The sequence below is a fragment of the Tenrec ecaudatus genome, chromosome 7 (assembly GCF_050624435.1).
Source record: "Tenrec ecaudatus isolate mTenEca1 chromosome 7, mTenEca1.hap1, whole genome shotgun sequence".
NCBI classification, from domain to species: domain Eukaryota; kingdom Metazoa; phylum Chordata; class Mammalia; order Afrosoricida; family Tenrecidae; genus Tenrec; species Tenrec ecaudatus.
Genome location: NC_134536.1, coordinates 149,034,387 through 149,055,100, shown reverse-complemented (window position 1 = coordinate 149,055,100; position 20,714 = coordinate 149,034,387). Strand labels below are relative to the sequence as shown.

Here is a 20,714-nt window from a genome sequence, read left to right as displayed (position 1 = left end):
TTATCATTCAGTTTAACATAACACATATGTTAAGAATACCGTTTAATAATGAATTCATCTAGCTAAAAGTTTAGACATCTTTAAAGTAACAATTGAAACCAAACACTTTGGTAATAAAGTGTCAAAAGATCTAAACCTTGGTTCTATAATGTTGAAGACACCATGCAAAAACTTCTCTAATTCTCCAAGTTAACATGCACAAGTGAACAGTTTTAGCAATACTTTAAAAGGTATGAATTTGCAGCTCAAAAATTTTAGGTTGGTCACAGATTAAAGATTAGATATCCACAACAAATACAGTCATGCCATTGGGTTTAATTTTTGGTACTTTTACAAACAAGCAGGATAAAGGAAGTGATTCAATATTTCAATACTAAAACCACCCTGCACACATAGACATCGTCCTTCCTTTCCTCTATTCCTTATGTTAAACTATTACTTTGCCAAATGAGGGTGACATCATTACAGAAATACCCAATTTCATCATTACATGGCTATCAAACCATTAGGAATCATGACTCAGCCAAGGTGACACATAGCCTTAACCATCACACCAGTTAGTGTCATTCTTGTCTTGGATATTGATGTCCATTACTACTAGATGCATTTTGGTCAACAAACAAAACAAACTTTCTGCTACTGTAGTAAATGTGAAATGTCAGAACAAAACAATGGATATGTGAGAAGTGAGTATAGTCTGCTTACGGGTATATCAAATAGTCTGATTATTAGCAATAAGTGATTATACTTTTTAAAATTAAAGTTATGTGGATGAACATCACATGTGAACAAGTACAAGGAGATTTTAGAAGGTTCAGGGGAAATCTCATCATCTTTAAGTCAAATCCCCCCAACCAAAACTTTTTGAAGGCCACCGCCCAGATGTGCAGCGGCATTTCTTTGCCGTGCTCAATGACTTCCAACAATTTCAGTCACCTGAATAAGACTGTACATAGGGAACACGTGAAAAGGAGCTGTGCAGTCTTGCAGTGCCTACTCAATACTCAGCCGGCCGATTACCCTTACTCAACTGAAACACTTGATCTGCTGTTTACCACATCAAAGTTCAGCAGCAGGTTAAGTGAGAACCAGAATAAGGTGACATTTGGGGGTCATTTTGCCCCACAGCAGCATTTTATTTCTGCAAAGAAAAACTAATTACATGTATATAATGATGCTATCCACCTACTATTTCCCCAAAGAGTTAAAAAACTAAACCCAACAATTATTGAAGACCAAAATATTTTCGCTTTCAAAATAAAACCTTTAATTATATGGAAAAGAAATACAACATAGGCAAGATGAAATGCATCACTCCGCTGTTATAATGGTCTGAAAATCTCTGTTGGGTCTATTTAAAAAGATGTTTTGGAAATTTACATAACACTGTCAAAACCCAAAATCAATGTCAAGTCAATTCAGACTCATGGTAGGATTATATGTCATTATAATTTTTTTCATTTTTAAAACAAAAGAAAAATTTTTAAGGAACTTAAATTCACTTAAAAGGGCAAACAATCATATCTGTGCTAACTACACTTTTTTTTCCTGTCTACTCTCTCCTTTATATCTTTACATCCCCAACTCAATTCTCCAGACTCCTTTAATTTTTCAGGATGAGGCAGCATCTAGAATTGTCAGATTATCAGACTTTGCTAACAGAAAGGGGCATGTTTGTGAATGAATGTTGCATGACTTTCAGTTATTTTCAAATTTCCCAAACCAATGAGCAAATCTTAAGAGATTAACTTACAGAGAATAATGCAACATTAAGTTCCTTAAATTTGATACAAATTTTAGCATCTTACTTGGATAATTCTAATAACTCATGCTGTGCAGAACCGCTACTATTTTGTGAAAGCTCTTGAAAACCTAGGATTTTAAAGGGATGAAAGAATAGAAGGATCTATGGTGGCTGTATCCACGATCCTAAAATAAACTCAGGGCGCACAATCAGATTTTGAGCAAGATAGTTATAAAGTCTAATAACTTTAATTCTACCGTTTTTGAGCATAAATTCTCACCTCTTTGGCATGATGCATAGGAAAACACATGGACTTTAGAATGAGACAAATCCAGGTGCAAAGTCTGGCCGGGGGTTAACTTTTTTGGAGAAGCATTTTCTCATTAGTAAATGGTAACAGTGACTTACCTTGCAAGTAAATGTCACATACAGAGAAGGCATCAGATCTATGTTAAATTCTTTGCTCCCACACTCTCCTGACTCTATAGGATATCTTTCCCTAACTTACACAAGTGGTCTTTTTACTCACTTTAGCACCTAATCACACATCACTTTCGATTATTCAACTAATACCTAAATGTGTTTTATTTCTTCAAGTAGGAATATAAATTCCCAAGAACATAGTAATATCCTAAATATCTGTTAGCATACCATTCAGGTTCTAGCATATTAGTACGATTCAGTACTCATTATCTATGGACAGATTTACAACTCGCCGAGTGCAGTCATTCTTATTCATGGAGGACAATGTCAGGGAGACTGGAAGAATAAAATAACATCCCAGTACACTTGTCATGGAAGAATTCTTTTGGAAAAGTGCATTTTTCAAAATCGTTATAATTTGTCTTTTTAAAAAACGTTTTATGTAGATAGACAATTCTTTTTAAGATATTTAAATTTCTCTTTTAATGACTTTTAAATATACTCTAATGTTAAGAAATTCTGGTGAACTCTACACAGTTCTCAGTCCATACTTTGGGCTAACCTGTCAGAATAAGAGCAATTTGACCTTATTGAGAAACATGATTCATTCCTTACCTTCCACTATGAACCCCTACGCTACCTATCCCAGGATCTTCCAAATTTTGGTTCACTGGGCTCCAAAATGCCAACTTTTATCAGACAGTCATATCTAGATGTCTGCAGATGCCTCATACACCTAATCCAAACTTACTCTCTTCAGTCATCCGCGCTCCCTGTCCTGCATTCACCGACTATGAATGGTATCTCTTCCACCCTGCTCGGCATGCATGTCAGTCAGATAGTCACCTACAGCCCTGTGTGCTCCACTTGTGAAACATTTTCGACTCCTTTCTATTTGGAATACCAAGTTTATACCACCTTAGCTAAGACCCAGGAATTCCCATTTGTTTGCCCTAGCTATTCCACTTGAAGAACTTAACCTATAAATTCTCACACTCGCTCTCTCTCTCTCACACACACACACACATTTTAGTGTTATTTGTAGTAATGAAAAATTGAAAATAACTTCAATAGCATATATCCTGCAATGTAGAACAGATCTAAACAATCAGCACATGTGTATGCACAGGATTCTTACGTAGTTATTAAAAGAAATAAAATAATGTATATGTAACCAGCATAAAGAAATCCAAAGCATGAAAAATCGAACAGAATGACCCCATTTGTACAAAACATTCACAGAGAAATCAGACACATGTTTATATATGTAGAGCAAACACTTGAAATAGCATACAGACTTAACACCAAAATGGGATTAGTGGAAAAAGGAGGGGGATCTGAGCTTTTCACGTTTGTACTGGTTAGATTTCTACAGGATGGTCATATTATTTTTGCAACAAAATTTTTTTAAAGACTTTTATAATTAGAGAGGAAAAAAACTTCATACAGATTAGTATTTTAACTAAATGCATATGCAATCAAACTGAATTTAGGTTTACTCTTTCAAAGTGTAGTTAGCAATTAGTTTTCCCAGGAAATATTGTATTAGAAAACCATTCTGTCACGCGTTAAACTTGCTATATCCACATGCTATGCAATAGCCCCCAGTGCTATTACAGACACTATGAAAAAATAAATCGCCTCACCTCTTCTACTCTGCACTGAAGCAACAGGAAAGAAAAGACAGGAAAAGGATTAAGAATATAGAGATTTCATATATCTGTACATCAACTGTAAGTTTGGAAGCACTTCTAAATTAAAAGCATAAAAAAACTAATAAACGAAGTCTTTAAAATCATAATAATCATTTATACTAGACTCACAGAAATAATGGAGATGAATTTCATATGGCATCAACCAAACATTTTTTGCTAAATCTAAGACAATGAGAGGAAAATCTTCCCAGCAAAGTTTTAAGAGTACTTACTGATCTGATTCAAAGTTTCCTGGGGAATCCAACTCATATCCACATCATTCTGATTCGATGTACCCATCTCTACTTTCTGTATCGGTCTCTTGCGCTAAAAAAAAATGAAAATGTTTACTATAATTAAAAAAAAAAATCGATCCATATACTTAAGTAACTTAGTTGAGACAAAAACGTTCCTCTCTAGCTTTAAAATATATCCTTATTCAAGCATTTTATTAAGTAGAGGCAAGTCATGATTATCTATAAGGAACAGAATAAATCCAAAGAACAGAATAAAGTACAATACCACATATACTCGTGTATAAGCAGAGTTTTCCAGCACATTTTTAATAACGTTTTTGTGGTAAAATTAGGTGCCTCGACTGATATTCGGGTTGGCTTATACTCAAGCATATACAGCAATTATTTATTCTGAGCTTAAGACTATTTTCCTTTGTTGTAAAGCTTCATATAATTGGTAAGCCAAATCAGAAATTCTATATTTCTCCCTTTGTGAATCCAACTTAATTAAAAAAATATTTATTTCACATTCTACAAAATTCAGGGTAACTACCAAAATGTTGCTGGAAGGCAGTTACTGTACTGTCAGATAAATGTTTTTAATTGGCATATACAAGACAAAAAGATAAAAACTCATTTAAACTAAACATCTCACAAGTACCCCAAAGCTATCTATGTACCAGCCCACAAATTAAAGTTCTGAATGTAAAGAAAGGTGATTAAAAAATGGCTTCAGTGATACAGTTGAACCTAGTAACAAAAATGCTGATTATTATGAAAGTCGGGCCAAAAAAAGTTATGGAAATAAGGAAAGCACTAAGTATTTGTTGTGAAAATACTTACACAACGCTTCCTGTTTATTTTCATATATTTATCTATTGTTCCATTGAGAGGAATAATGTATAAAGCGCTGATGGTGGAGGATGAGCGAAAGGCGAGGGGAGGGGAAGGAGGACATAGCAGAAGAAAGAGCTACTAAGCCAGAGTGAGAAACCAGGGTTACAGCAGATATGTTAATGTTAACATTTTGTCCCTTAGCAAGAAGTATCAGTGACAAAATACAGCAAGTTTTATTTTTTCCATTTTCAGATGAAAAGATGTCTTTTCAAGAATTATCACTGCAGTTTGTTTAAATGATCTCCATAGCATCCAAACATATATACTGAAGGCTTGGTTGTTTTATATAGAAAATACATGGAAAACTACAATAAATCTTCAGGTCTTCCTTTAAAAAGGTAACACACCTGCAAGTACAAGAACACAGTGTTCATCTATAATTACCTTTCTAGATTCTAGAAGTTGATGAAGGCCAATAACAACCAGTAGCCCAAGACCAGCAAGGAACATATACATAAAGATTCTGATACAAAAAAAAAAGAATACATTTGCTTTAGTAGGAAATCCCATAGTGAATTACAACTCTAACATGTTTTCTAAGTAACTTGTAAGGAAAAGATACTTAATTCTAAAAGTTTCCAATCTGTAATCTAAAATGAATTATCATATAAATTGATAGTTAACTTGGTATCAACACAGAATTTCACTAAATCTACAGTCCATATGATTTATCACTTTAAAAAAGTTTTCTAATCCTACCCGACAGATTCAAGATTTACTTAAAATTGCAATTTCACTTACGTCTCTCCATCTAACCCATCCTCTCTTTCAATAATTGTAACTGTTTGATTGAAGACAGCATCTTGGAAAACATTGCCCTGGTTGAAAGGGGGAAAAAATTCTCAAGAAATCAGAAATATATGGAAAAAAAAAAAAAGAAGAAGAAAACTGCTGATTTAAAAAAACCAACTCACCAACAGAACAGTAATATACCAAACACTGAGAAGGCCAAGAAGACGAATTTAAAGACAAAATTAATACACAGCTAGCTCCATGTCAGGGACTAAATATTAGTTACTTTCTTTGACAACAAAACAAAAACCTCCTCTCACTCTGCTAAAGCGTTCCCTCACTGTCTCTGAGGGAATAATGGGTAAATCATGCGAGAAAACTGGGAAATAAGAATAAAAATAAGAAATCCTAATTTAGTTGCTTGCAAATAAGGAAAAAATAAACATGAAAACTGCTGTAGTAGTGGATCATTCCCCAAACCTGACCTGAGCAAAAGTTTAAATTCATGATCCCAATTGGCAAAGGAATGAAAATTAATCGTAACGAATGGGTTGATGATTGTCAACACTTACCAAATTATTATTCTGTTGTGATCCTTTAACTGTCAGAGATCTTTGTGTGAGCTTAATATCCTATTTCACTCTTCCATCACTGCTCTGGGTCTGTTGTACTTCACACAAAATTAGTCCCTTTTCAAAATGCTCATCTATCGCTAAACTCTAAGTTTCACTTGATGACTCTGTAATTTGCATTCATTCCTCTACTTCAGACAACTCCAGGGATCAGCACACATGAAAGAAAGTCACAATTAACATGGACTGAACCCTGTATACACTTCCTGGAGGCTTAAAGTTGTTAATTTGACCTAAAAGCAAAGTGAAAGCGGATTCCTCAACCTATTTACTGTGAAAGATAAGAAGAATCAAAACCCCTTCCTCTCCTCTAGGTATAAAAAGAAAAGTCCACTGCAACAAGGTAAGTTTAACTCAGACAAAAAGAAGACATGTAGCCATCAAGTCCATTCTGACTCATGGAGGCCAGAGTGAACAGCACGGCCCTGTGGGTTCTGAGACTCTCACTATTTACAGAAGCAGAAAGCCTCATGGACATCAGGATAATAAAAAGATTAGTTTGGTTTCCAAGAGAAGATAATTTCCTTCTCTGAAAAAGTTTTGGAAAGCAATGATTTAAACGGGTTCTCTGGAAGGAAAGAACAGTTGACATTAGAGAGATCGATTGCCAGCAGTAAAGTTCCAGAGTTTCCCTCATTCATTCATTGGCTATAAAATATACACAATAAATATCATTAAAATGAAATTAGAGCTTGTATTAAGCCATTTGGTTCACAACAATTAAAACTTTAACCATAAAAATTGCTGTTAAAACTATCTTTAAAATATTTGACTATATTTTCTCTATTAAATATATGAAATAATGGAACAGTTTCAGAAAGTCTTTAAAATACCAAACCCAAAATCCATTGCTCTAACGTTAATTCCAATGCCTAGCTACCCTATAGGACAGAGTCAAACCAGCTGCCTGATAGAGTTTCAAAGGCTGTAACCTGAACAGAAGCAGAGGGACACGCCTTCATCTCGCAGAGTGGCTGGTGGGCTTGAACAGCAGGTGAGCACTTAACCACCATGCCACAAGGGCTCCCCAAACTTACAAACAGAAGCAGTAAATGGGAAAAAATTGGACAAAAATCCAAGTATCAACGGCACACATTAAATCCATGAACAGGCATTAAATTAACATCTGAATAAGTATACTGCCCTCTGGATGTGGCATCCTATATAATCTTTTCCTTTAAAGACTAGTAATATAGCACCATCTCCAATTTTTATCACTTATCGCCTGGTGGTGTAGGGGGTCATGGGTTGGGATGTGACCCGCATGCTCAGCAGTGTGAGACCACCAGCTCCTCCGAGGGAGAAAAATTGGGCTTTCTACACCCTTAAACAGTTAGTCTCGGGAAGCCCACAAGAGGCCCCTATGAGTCAGCACTGACTCAATGCCAGTGAGGTAATCCCCCCACCCACCCATTTTTGGGTACCACTGTGTGATGGTGCCTGTTTGTATCTCTTCAGTGAATTCTGACCAGAAGACACAGACAAGCAGTTTATCTTTGCCATCTACAAAACAGGCACTATACCATGCACAAATATAAGAGTATATATATGGAAACACAAATTTCCCCACTCCACTCCTATCTCTTTAAATAGATTTAGAGGGCCTTACATTCAAATCTTTGTAGTTGAGGTTGATGACTAGACCAAAGGGTCGCCCACCCATGGGCTCTGCAGGAATGAAGGAGTACTCAAAAGTCGCCTGTCTCTGGGGTGGCACTACAGTGTTCAGAGGAAGGGCCGTGAAATTCTGGATATAAAACTGGTAGTCCTGAGGATAACGGAATGAAGCATCGAGTGATTCAACAACAAAGTCTTCTGTACCCTTGTTTGTAAAGCCGACCAGGAACTTCACAATATTATTTGCTGGAAAATCTAAGAAACAAAATAGAGGCAGACAAGTCAGGAAACACTCAATGAGTATAAAATATGAACTCAACTTTACTAGTGGATGCTGGCACCTTTTCCCTCTCTGTGTGGCTACCTTTTCTGGTACCCTTTTCAATAAAGCACTCCAGTTAGGCACTAGCTAAGAACTGATGGATGCTGGTTCTAAGCTAGTATAGTCCAACCTCAGAGTTCAACTGAGCATCTCATTTCTAGACCAGATCATATCCAAACCACGCATATGTGATCTAAGGTGATGTTTAGTTCTAATAGACTAGTATCTCATATCTCACACAGATAATGCAAAACAGAATGACAGGATAAGTCTATTAAGAGGCTCCATGAACCTTATCTGAAATGGTAATATTCACCACTGTATTATATAAATTCAGACGATACCTGCATACTTTAAGAAAGCAGTCAAATACAAACCTGAAAGTAAGATCCAAGCAGGCAGATACAAAAATAGAAAAATGAATTTTTAAACAAATGGTATTTCTTTAGGAACAAGGCTGGACAGTATATAGGAATAAAACAAAGTTAGAAAGAGCAAGAAAATGAAAAAACTTTTTATTAAGTCTCTAGTAAACTGTCCTCTGCAGAACCGTCCATCACAGATTTCAGCGTTAAACAAATCTGGGTCTGAATCCTGTCTCCACAACAGACTATTTACTAACTTGGTAACTCTGTATACATTTTTGTGATCTCTCTAAACCCATTTCCTTACGTAGAAAATGGAAATAAAAGAAACAATGATCACTGGGTTACTGTTAAGCTTACACCTAACACCTGCCTAGATTTGAGAACACTCCAGCACGTAGCCCTCAATAAACTATAAGCATACGTCTGTTCCTAAAAATGTATTTATCATTTAAACTCTGACAAAATTGCTGTGCTATGACAACTGGAAAAACATTTAGAAAATCACAATCGAAAGACAATTTCTAATTAAAGTGGGCATTATTTATTTCCTCTTAGTTTAAATGCTAGGAATACTACCTCTCAGGTATGCTTGCTTATTCATTCATGTACAGTTTTAATTTAAACTTCCTTAAGCATCACCGGTATTTCGCACAAAGTGAATCTGTCCCTTTTCTCTATTACCTTCTCCTTTTACAAATAGGATAGTTGTATCTGCACTTGGTGAAGCTTCAGGTTCACCAGACAAGTCTTCTTCCTCTTTGTCCTCTGCCTAAGAAAAAACAGGATTAAAAAGGGATTACACTGTGGGAAAAACACACGAATGTTTAAGAGAATTGGGATAAAATGCTCCATCTCCTAAGCTTTGCTGGAAACAGCAGTGGCATATTTCATTGTGTGTCATCACTGAGGGCACCTCAGGCTATAATATGCACACTAAGTCCTGGAGGACCTAACAGATCTGACTCAAGTTTAGGGTGAAAGCTGAAGTCTTGCACTTCCAGCAAGCACTCAGGAATCACTGACGCTACTGGAACTGGCAACTCTGAGCCATAAGGTTCGAGGGCAAAAAGTGGCAAACTTTTCCAGTAAAGGGCCAGACAGTAAATCATTTAGGCTGTGCAGGCCATAAGGTCCCTGTTGCAACTACTAAATTCTGCTGCTGCAACTTGCATACCAAATCAAAAGGTTCAGTGGCTGAAACCCACCATCTGCTCTGCAAGAGAAGAGTGCGGTTATCTGCTCTTGTAAAAGCTCTACAGTCTCAGAAACTGTACGCATGGTGGTTCTGAGTCAGAATGGACTCAATGGCACAGGGCTTGTTTAAAAAAATGGTCAAGTCCAGATTTGGCTAAGGAAACCACATTTTGCTGACCCCCAGCACTGGCTTTCAATCACAAGCTCAGCAGTTCAAAATCATTACTCACTCTTTGGGAGAAGAGGCTTTCTACTCCCACAAAGAGTAAGTCTGGGGAACCAAAGGGGGAAGTTTTACTCTATCCTCCAGGATCGCTATGAGTCCAAATCAACTCAATGGCCATGAGTTGAGTTGTTATCTATGAAGATTTCTATGCTGATTAATATAATTTTCCTGATAATTAGTACCACAACTTGGCAGGACTGAACAGTATACATAAAACTAGAGAATTTTATTGTATGTAAATTATGCCTCAATAAGGTTGGAAAAAAATTGAACAAATTTTATAACATAGTACGACTTGGAATTGACTTGATGGCAGTGTGGCAGTGAGGGCATAAAGCAACCAAATGGAAGACATATAAATGGAGAAACCAACCACTCAACAACAAAGGCAGAATTACAGGAAACACATCATTAAGGTGAACACAGAGAAAACAGCACTGGGCAGGAAATACTAACAGCAGGGGTTACAGAAAGGAGCTCAAACAGGTGACAGAGCCGGAAGGTGGCAATCAGGTTGTGAGAAGTGTTTTACTTGAGACATGAGGCCAGGGCACATGAACAGAGCAGAGCATGAAGTGAGAAGTGGAGACAAGCTGTACACACTGCTCTTGGAAGAGTGCTAGTGATACGAGAAGTGGGGGGTAGTTTAAGGTCGCAGCACAGCACAGAAACACATGTGTAGCTTAATAGGAACAAGTCACCAAGAGAATCAATGCAGGCAGTTACGCAGGAAAGGAAATTTCGACCAAGATCCCATAGTATACAGAAACGAGAGGACAGACGGTAGGTCAACTTTGGAAGAAAGCGAGGATTACTCATCATCCTTAAAGACAAGATGTACAAAGGGCGGGTGAGCTACATTTAGAAGGAGAAAATATGGAGGAATTCTCCCTTGATGGCCTTCCATTTCTGGCATGGAAAGCAATGCTGTTGCTACGACTGAACAGCAGTGAACAGATTTCAAAGCGGTAAATAGCCGCTGCAACATAAGAGAAAAAACTGTGTAGGGTAGGTTTGCTCGAAGCTTCATCTTGGTTCCAGCTCAATGTTCATACTGTCAGTGTATAATTTTACAATGAAAATTTTGGAGTGGAAAACAATTTTTAAAAGATCATTTTATTGGGGGCTCATACAACTCTTATCACAATCCATACATACATCCACAGCATAAAGCGTATTTGTACATTTGTTACCCTTATCATTCTCAAAACATCTGCTCTCTATGTAAGCCCTTGCACCAACTCATTTTTCCCCTCCCCCATGAATTCTTGATAATTTATAAATTATTATTTAGTCATATCTTACACTGTGCAACGTCTCCCTTTACCCACTTTGCGGTTGTCCTTCCCCCGTGGAAAGAATTTTTAGAATTCTTTTCTATCCCTGTTATTCACTTTAGGACCTATTTTAAGTTGGTCTGTCCCTCATCCCACAACACACAGAAAAATGCCTGACATTTAGAAGGCACTCAATAAATACTTGCTAACTGAATGAATAAAAGAAATAAGTCCTAGAGGTAAAAAATTTTGTTTCACCAACCAAAACAATGGCTTTTGAAGGGATCTGCTAGCCAGTTAAAATCAAGGCAGAAAGATCATCTCAGATATTATTGCGACTGTTTCTTGGGATTCCAGAGGGGTAATCTTGATTTTATCAAAGGACACTGGACAATCATGGGGGTTTATTGGAAAGAAGTTTTAACAAAATTGGGAACAAAATTACATTGATGAGAAAAAGACCAGTGACGTTTCACTGAGGAACTTTTTCCCATCAGGACAGTGAACCTGCTCATCCTTTGAGAGTAGGAAGCACTGTCCTATGAGAACGGCATTGGTAAACCTTATCCCATTCACTCGACAGCCTCCATCTTGCCCTTCAGACTTGTTTTTGTTCCCAAAAAACTCAAGTAACATTTCAAAGGAACACAAAATGTGAATGTCCCGAGAGGATGCCAAGAGTCATTTTGATCTTGTAGAGATCGAAGAGTGCAGAACACTCTGGGGAAGGATTAGAGATATGGAAACACCATTTCAGAAGTGTCTATAGACCCAAGTGGAAGATATGTCCACAAACAATATCATTTATATTTTGGTATTTTTGTTAATAAATGTTTCTTTGATTAAAAAAAAATCCTTGTTTTAGGAAATTGCAATCTACCCTCAGTGAAATGGTCCCATGTCCTAATTTTAATCCACTTTGATTACAGTAACAAGGCATTTAAAAGCATGAATTTAAATACCAAATGTTTCTATAGCAAAGAAATTCCAGATTTATGAGGTTTTAAAAAGTTCATGGGGGGAGAAAGGAGCACTGATTTCAATGATCGACATATAACCATACTCTCCCATACCCCTGGGGGTGGGTGGGCGAACAACAGAAACATGGGTGAAGAAGGGAGACAGTAGACAGTGGAAGATATGAAAATAAAAATAATTTATAATTTATCAAGGGCTCACAGGGTGGGAGGGTGGGGAAAGAGGGAAAAAAGAGGAACTGATACCAAGGGATCAAATAGAAAAAATTGTTTTGAAAATGACGATGGCAACCTATGTACAAATGAGCTTGATAAAATTGTATGAATTGTTATAAGAGCTGTAGGAGTACCCAATAAAATGATGACAAATTCAAGAATTTTTTCCATGAACTTTTTGAATGCCCCTTGTATTATATTCACTCTAGATGTACTATATGACATACAACACTGACCAGATCTGTGGGTTCATCTTCTTCCACCTCAGCTTCATCATCTTCATCTTCAATTATTGAATCTTCTACAGTTTCTTCATCCTCTGTAAGATCCTGAGCCAATGCTAATGAGCCTAACAAAATATAAAACAAGCTAGTTAAACTTTGCCCTGAAAAGATCCTAATACCTAGTACAGACAATAGGAGTCCTGGTGGCTTAGCGGTTTCACAGTGGGCTGCTAACTGTAAGGTCAGCAGCTTGAATCCAGCTGCTCCTCAGGAGGAAAATGAGGCTTTCTACTCCTATAGAGTTAGAGTCTCAGCAACCCACAGGAGCAGTTCTACCCTGCTTTATAGAGCTGGCGAGTCAGAAGTGACTCAAGAGCAGTTGAGTTTGGTTTTGAATGAATGCAGGCAACAGGAATACATGCAGGTGGTGCTGTGGATTACGCACTGAGCTGCTAACCTAAAGGTCAGTGGTTTGAATCTACTAGCTAAAGGAGAACGATGTGACGGTTAGCTACAGTCAAGATTTATAGCCTTGGAATCTCTATAGAGCAATCTTACTCTTTCTTATAAGATCACTAAGAGTTGGAATTGACATGACAACAATGATTTGTCTTTTGATGGGTACAGACAATTATAGCCAGACTATCCATTTGTTGCACTGTGGTGGCTGTGTGTTGTGATGCTAGAACATAGGCCACTGGCATTTCAAATACCAGCAGGGTCACCCGTAATAGAAAGGTTTCAGTGGAGCTTCCACACTAAGGAAGACTGGGAAGGAAGGCCTGGTGATCTGGAAAAAAAAAAAACAACAACAAAACCCTGACAACTTCATGGAAACCATTGTCTTTTACAAGAGTCTCTCAGGGTGAGGTAGAGTTGCGTCCTCAAAACAGAAATACTTTGTCAAGTATTTCATTTTACTCGGATCCACAATCGACTCCCGTGGAAACAGCAATCAAGAAGGTAAGTGAAGTACTGTATTGGGCAAATCTGCTGCAAAAGACCTCTCTAAAGTGTTAAATGTAAAAAGTGTAATTTTGAGGGCTATGGTATTTTTCAGCTGCCTAATGCTAGGAAATGAATGAAGAACTGATACCTCTGAGTTATGGTGTTGGCAAAACAACAGTGAATACACTATGGAGTCCTAGAAGAACATATCTGCTTTGAAGGAAATATAGTGTGCCTTAGAATTGAGGATGGCAAGACATGTCATATACCGTATATACTTGAGTAAAAGCTGAATTTTCCAGCATGTTATTAATGGTAAAATCAGGTGCCTTGGCTGATATTCGGGTCAGCTTACACTCGAGTATATATGGTACTTTGGACATGTGATAAGAAGGGATTTGACCTGGGAGAAGGACATTTTGCTTGGTAGAAAATGGGTTGGTGCAGAGGAAAACCCTTGATGAGATGGGTTGATACACTGGCTGCAACAATGGAGCTCCAACGTAGCAAAGGTTGTGGGGATGGCCCAAGACTGGGAAGTAGCTACTTCTATTTATTGTACACAGGGTCGCTGTAACAACATAGGCAACCAAACTTTCCCTAAGAAATGTACCGTATACACTCGTGTATAAGTCGAGTTTTTCAGCACAAAAAATGTGCTGAAAAACTTGAGTTCGGCTTATACACGGGTCAGTGGTACTCCAGCAAGGTGTAACATTTTGCTGCCCTCTCCCCTTATGTCACGGGTGATTACCGTTTCTCCGCTGTTCATTCAAAGCTCCGCTGACACTGCAGGGCTTTGAATGCCTGTTTACTCACATCTAACCAATCAGAGCCGTCCTATGACCATGTATCTTTGAATAAGCGTTTTAAAGACCGTGTGCTAAGGATGTGGCATGAATGGATGTCATCCGGTCAAGTCCGACTAACAAAAGGAGCAAATCTCATGAAGCCTGACAAAGTGGGTTCGAGATGCATGGGAAGACATTCCAGAAGACATGGTGAGACGTGCCTTCCAGAAATGTAGTATTAGTAATGCTATGGATGGCAGTGAAGACTGCGCTTTGTATGAAAATGACAGCAGTGATGATGATGGCAATCTCAGTGAGGACAGTGTCTATGATCTCACACCAGCCGAATCTCTGCATTGGGATACGGATGATGATGAGGAATCCAGTTTTGAAGGATTTTAACTCTTTACATTTTAGCTTGGTTGCTGATTTAGCTCAGGGAATAGTACTCTTAACGTATCATTGTTGATACCTTATTGTTTTTGTTGAACCTATTTTTCCACTTACTGTGCTGGTTTACTAATGTTAAATGACTTGTCAAATATTTAAATACATTACCCCACCGATGTCTCAATTTTTAGTAATTTTATTTTAATTTGTTTTGGTAACTGAAACTCACCAATAGCTTCTGCATTTTCCACCCTAGGCTTATACTCGAGTCAATCAGTTTTTCTGGTTTCCCAGGTCATAATTAGGTAACTCGGCTTATACTCGGGTTAGCTTACATTCAAGTATACACAGCAGTAACCTTCCAGCTGACTTGAATAATATCAGATTATACGGCACATAAAAATATTAATAAGATTTATTTTAATAGAATTAACAAATGCATGATCCTTTCAAGAGCAAACGTTTTAGTAAGTACTACACAGTTTGAAAAATAACTACAGGACAAAAGTGTCCTTAAACCAAAGAAAACAATTAAATTCAAGTGGTTCTTTTAAACAATTAATTAAAAATTAATTCTACCAGTAAACAAAAAGCTCAAGTCTTAAAGAAAACAGTCCTCTCGAAGTCTAAGTAAGAATCATTGTTATTACTGTTGGCTACAGCTAAAATTCTTGAGTTTGACAGCATATAATTCCAAGGACTACACTACCCATGCTAAAAATCAAGCTTGCATTAAACACATACTTTTGGGTAAAAATTGCATTAGTAACTCCCGAGTTAACAGCAGGGGTAAAAAATAATGCACCAATTGGTACATATGGCTTCAAACCAGTCTTAAGATTCTTCCAAAAATTTCCTGACACTTAGCAACATGAAACAAAAGTTGACTATTGCCTGTAATGGCAATAAATCCTGAATCATAACGTTATATTAAAAAGCACTTTACCTAAGTCTTACTAAATGTATTTCAGGCAAGTTCCTAAACAGAGTATCAGTTTTAGTGAGTCTTTCAGTATTTCTCACAAAGAATGATGATGTGGCAATTCAGTAGAGGTGGGGAAAATGTGGGAAAAGCAGCATCTGCACATGCTGCAATCCCAGGGAAAACAGCTGGTAGTAAGGGCCCCAGGCACTCTTACTTCCTTGAGTTCTTATTGGTTAGGATTTCTGCAAAAACTATTACCGAACACTACCACTCAATCACATTATGAACTAGGCAGTTTCTACTGCTTGCTGATCAGAAACGTTGAGTGTGCTCATAACTTTCAATCACTTTCAAAAACCAACATCCATGTTCGCCATAAAAGATCTTTAGTTTCACCCTGGTAAATTTGAGGGCTTCTAAACACACACACACACACACACACACACACACGCACACGCTCTGCACACTACATTTCATTGGATATTAAAAACTTTAATCCTAACCAACATGACTTTGTGTCTAAAAAAATCTAACAATATTCAATTTCGAAAATAACGAGAAAACATTTTCTGAAGATACTTCCTTAACAAAAAGGTTTACAAAATATTAGGTTAGAGACAGACCTGATGTTTCTGTAAAGTTTTGAAAACCTGAAACTAGTCTGGATTCTAAAACAAGTTTTCTTGATAAAATGGTACAGGAGAACCAACCAGCAAGCAGATCTTGGAGGAAAAGAATTTCTCTTTCAACCTGAAAACGAACGCGTTAGCAGCTTTGGCTTCTGCCTTTTCCAAACAACTGCTTTACTTATAGAACGTGGAGAAATTCCGGAGATGGCGCAGTACTTTCATTTTTACAGATACATAACGTACCCGGACGTCTGTATTAAGAGGAGGGAAAAAAGAAGTCAAGGATCCAGGTTGTGAGAGGTTTGCTCTCTTCGAGTTACTTTCAGACCACGTTAACTGTTGAACGTGAATAAACCTGTGTAAAAAAGGAACCATCAACTGCGAAGCCTACTTTTCCAGCACAAAATGATGTTTCTCCACAAAAGACAGTTGGAGAAAAGGGGGGGGGGAATCGAGACACCCTACAGCAGAGGGAGTAGAACGGGCACAGGGCTGAGGATGGGGGCTTTTTCCGGGCTCGAGACCGCCGAGAAGGCACACAGGGAGACTGGGTGCCGGAATAAAAGCCTCGCTTCTAAGAGTTGAAGGGAGCAAAGCAGCAGAGCTGGGAGAATGAATGAATGAATGAGCGGTTGGCGCGGCCACTAGCGACACGTCAGCCCAAGGCCGAGGGGGCGGGCCGAGAGGCTGCAGAAGGCCATCCCCCGCTGCCCACTCGGCGCGAGCCCACCCGGCCCGGCCCTCGCCGAACCCCGGGCCCCCGCAGCAAGCTCAGGAGACCCAGGCCGCAGGGACCAGGTCGCGGGGCGAAGCTCCCCGCGTTCCGCGTGGCGGCGGACGGCTGCCCCCCGCCGGGCCTCATCCAGCAGGCTGGGCGCTCCTGTGGGTCGGGGCATGGTGGGAAGTGGATTCCAGGCCCCCCAGTCGTGGCCGCCGCCAACTTCAAAGTTGCCGTCGCTGCGGTCTCCCTGCCCGCCAGCCCACCACCCAGTGCCCCCGCCATACCTCCAGAGCCGCCTCTGAAGAGAAGGGTGGCAGGGAACGTGAGCAGGAGCAGCAGGAGCAGGCGGGGGAGGAGTCTCATGTTGCGGCCGGCCAGTGTCCGGTCGCCGTGCGTGAGTGCTCGCGGGCTCCAGCGATAATGGCGTTACTCTTCATCCGGGCCCTGGACGGGAGGGGCGGGGCCGCATGGCGGACCCGAGCGTGGTGCGTGCCCCGCCCCCGGCCCAGCAACTCCGCCGACGTGGCTCCTGGGCTCCGGGAGGCGGGACCTGGGAGGCGCGGGAGTCACGTGACCGGCGGCCGGGAATTCCCGCGAGAGCCGAACTCCCGTTGGAGTCCCGCCCTTTCGCGGCGGCTTGCTCTCCCTGCCTGGCCGCCCTTTGGGCGCCTGCGTTGGAGACTGTATTTCAATGACGCCGCGCCTGCGCTACGGTTTGCTTGCAACGGGCATTTAAAACCGAATTTGTTTCTGCTTTGTTTTTTAATTCAAACGAATGCAGGAAGCATAAAAACAGATACTGTGCCAAGATCTTTGCCCCTTATCTGCCCACACTCTCCTTCAAAGTAAGCAGTTTTAATCAGTGTGTGCTGTTTTGAGTACTGGGTCCAGACGTTGGAAAGCCGAAAAGAGCGCTTGGCTTGTAGGAAACCTGCAGCAATGGGTGACCAAGTTTCCTTACTTCCTTCGAGGCGAGGCCGTTGTGCGTTTTGCTCTGGTTGCCATCGGCTGGTATTTCGTGCAGTTCATCTGAATGCCACGTAGCGTTGGATTGGACCAGAGTGCAATGCCACCAGATTCTTTGACAGGATGCCACCAGGGACTCCCAGAGAGGGTCATCCTCCAAGCCCCTGGCTACCTCCGCCCCTGAGCCCCGCCAAAGCTGCCACACTGTGCCAAAGCCTCGGGACTTCGAACCTTGCTGTGATGTGGCCCAGCATGGCTGTGTTCTCCACTAACGTGGACAAAGCACCTTCCTTAACTCTGAGGGACTTTGTTTCATGACTTTCAAATCAGACCCAGCTTAAGCTCTGGATGTGAAAGGATTTTTGACAAACATCTCCCACTTAACTTGATAACTCTCACCTTGTACCAGAAAGAGAAATGGTGGCTGGAACAACAAGTTATAGATGTTGTACTGTACTTAAAATAACTTCTCTCCTTAGTAAGGAACAAAAATCCAGAGGACTGATTGATTCCCCAGGGGTGAGATGGGTTGGGTGGAGGAGGTGCCCTCCATTCCTATGCTTAAGTGATTCTTAGTAGATCTCCCACTAGCTCCTAAGGCATTATCTGAATCTGTGAGGATATCCCATTTTAGTTAAACAGTGACTTCCCCTCCATTAATTTACCAAATGACTGATTATCCATTTTATTTGAGACTTGAATTTCACACAATCAGCTACTGAAGGTACAACGGGGACACATAAAGTATGTCTACTCTTAAACAAGCATCCACTGCCATCAAGTGGATTTGTGCTAATAGCTACCATATGTAGGTTTTCCTGAAACTGCATTTTTACAGGAGCAGCAGATAGTTTCTGTCTCCTTCTGAGCATCTTGTGGGTTGGAACCATTAACCTTATGATTGGCAGACCAATGCCTAATCCACAGTGCCACGAGGGCACCTAATGATGAGATTAGGAAAAACAATAAAGACAAAAGAGAGACCGATGACTGTGCAATTAGTATAAAAAGCCGGAGGATGTGGCTCAGCGAAGGGTTCCTGGTGGTGTTGACTTATAAGCATAGGATGGCTAGCCTTAAGGTTACTGGTTCAAACCCACCAGTCACTACACGAGAGAAAGTTGAGGCTATCAGCTGCCATACAGATTTACAGCCTCGGAAACTCTAAGATAGCTATGAGGTGGAACCAACTCAATGATGTGGTTTCTGGGAGGATTGGATTAAGACATTCTTCTCAGTCATCACCAATTCTGTATTATCAGATGGAATCCACTCAACTCTGCCATTGAATTGGTTCCGAGTCATAGTGACACTTCAGAATAGGGTAGAACTGTTCCCTTGGGTTTCTGGAGCTATAATCTGTACAAGAGTAGAAAGCCTCATCTTTGTCTCAAAGAGCAGACAGAACTAATTGAGTATGAGTTGCTAACCTTGCTGTTAGCAGCCAACTAATGTACTCCATCACCAGGGCTTCTGACTGCAATCTGCCTTCTCCCACAATCAGTAGCTTTCCTCGGTGCCCACCCACAGCTCTCCCTGCATTTACTTCCAATCCTTCATTTCTGGAATTAAGAATTTCATCTACTAAATTATTAAATGGTTAAGAGCTCAAATAGAACCCAGCCAGAGGCATAGGCAAAAAAGGAAAAAAAAAAGGCTGGTGATTAACTTTTGAAAGGTCACAGCCTTGAAAATGTTATGAAGTAGGTAGGGGTTGCCCAACTCCACTGGGCAACAATGTGATTTCATTGCATCCCATCCTATAAAATCCTGCCCAGTGTCAGGGTAGCCAGCCCCTAACAAATCACCACAGGTCTAGTAGGCGCAATTGTACAGTGAGAATACGTAAAGATTATAGTAAAGTCATAGAGAATAAGAGAGATTGAAATAATGGAGTCAGACACATTTCATAGTAGCATGCTTACCTCAGCCCCGCTCGCTCGGTGGTCCACATGAGGATGTGGAAGGTGGGAATTGCAGGAGCAAGAGAGAGGGCCAGAGGGCAGGAGATGGGGCGGGGGGGGGGGGGGGGGGGAAGAGGACAAGGAGAGAGGGACAGGTGAGTGAGGGTGGGGGAGAGAGCCAGAGGGAGAGAGCTCTCTTTACTACTAACCAAGGCTTATATATCTTTTTTTGGGGGGGAGGGCGTGCAAGCACCCTAATTGTAGGTAAAGACATATGTCACAGGAAGGGTTTGTACTATAGGTAATACAGTAATGAGAGGGAGATGATCTAGGGGTATACACGCAATAGGAAGGGGAGAGATTGGGGCCACACATGTGACAAGATGGACAGATCCTAGATTCAGGATGGCAGCCTAACTGGATGTCACTGAACAGGTTTGACCTGTTCTCTGGCTCTCCATGGAAACAATTATCAGTAGGGTGTGAACCCCACCCACATTGGACCAGACTGATGGCTGAAAGCCTTCAGGGAGAAGTAATCCATTTTCCTTAACAGCAGGGAGTGGGCTCCACCTGTGGTGGGACCAGCCAGTAGTCTGAAGGCTGAATACATTTGACCTCCCACCATGTGCTGGCAAATAGCCTCTAATGTTTGGCATGT

The 20,714-nt window shown here is 40.1% G+C and overlaps 1 protein-coding gene across 2 annotated transcripts in view; it reads right to left on the bottom strand.

The window, feature by feature from the left end:
• The window catches only part of SSR1 (signal sequence receptor subunit 1), a 36,968-nt gene extending 19,336 nt beyond the window's left edge, over positions 1-17,632 (bottom strand). The window contains exons 1-7 of one of the 2 annotated variants that reach the window (XM_075555239.1): positions 17,468-17,632; positions 12,792-12,904; positions 9,347-9,434; positions 7,968-8,230; positions 5,736-5,812; positions 5,379-5,457; positions 4,095-4,188 (exon numbers count right to left, since the gene is read on the bottom strand). In XM_075555239.1, the coding sequence (XP_075411354.1) occupies positions 4,095-4,188; positions 5,379-5,457; positions 5,736-5,812; positions 7,968-8,230; positions 9,347-9,434; positions 12,792-12,904; positions 17,468-17,546 (793 nt within the window). In that variant the 5' untranslated portion in view covers positions 17,547-17,632. The remainder of the gene's footprint in view (positions 1-4,094; positions 4,189-5,378; positions 5,458-5,735; positions 5,813-7,967; positions 8,231-9,346; positions 9,435-12,791; positions 12,905-17,467) is intronic. The other variant, XM_075555240.1, reaches the window with a different exon arrangement.
• Positions 17,633-20,714: the final 3,082 nt, after the last annotated feature.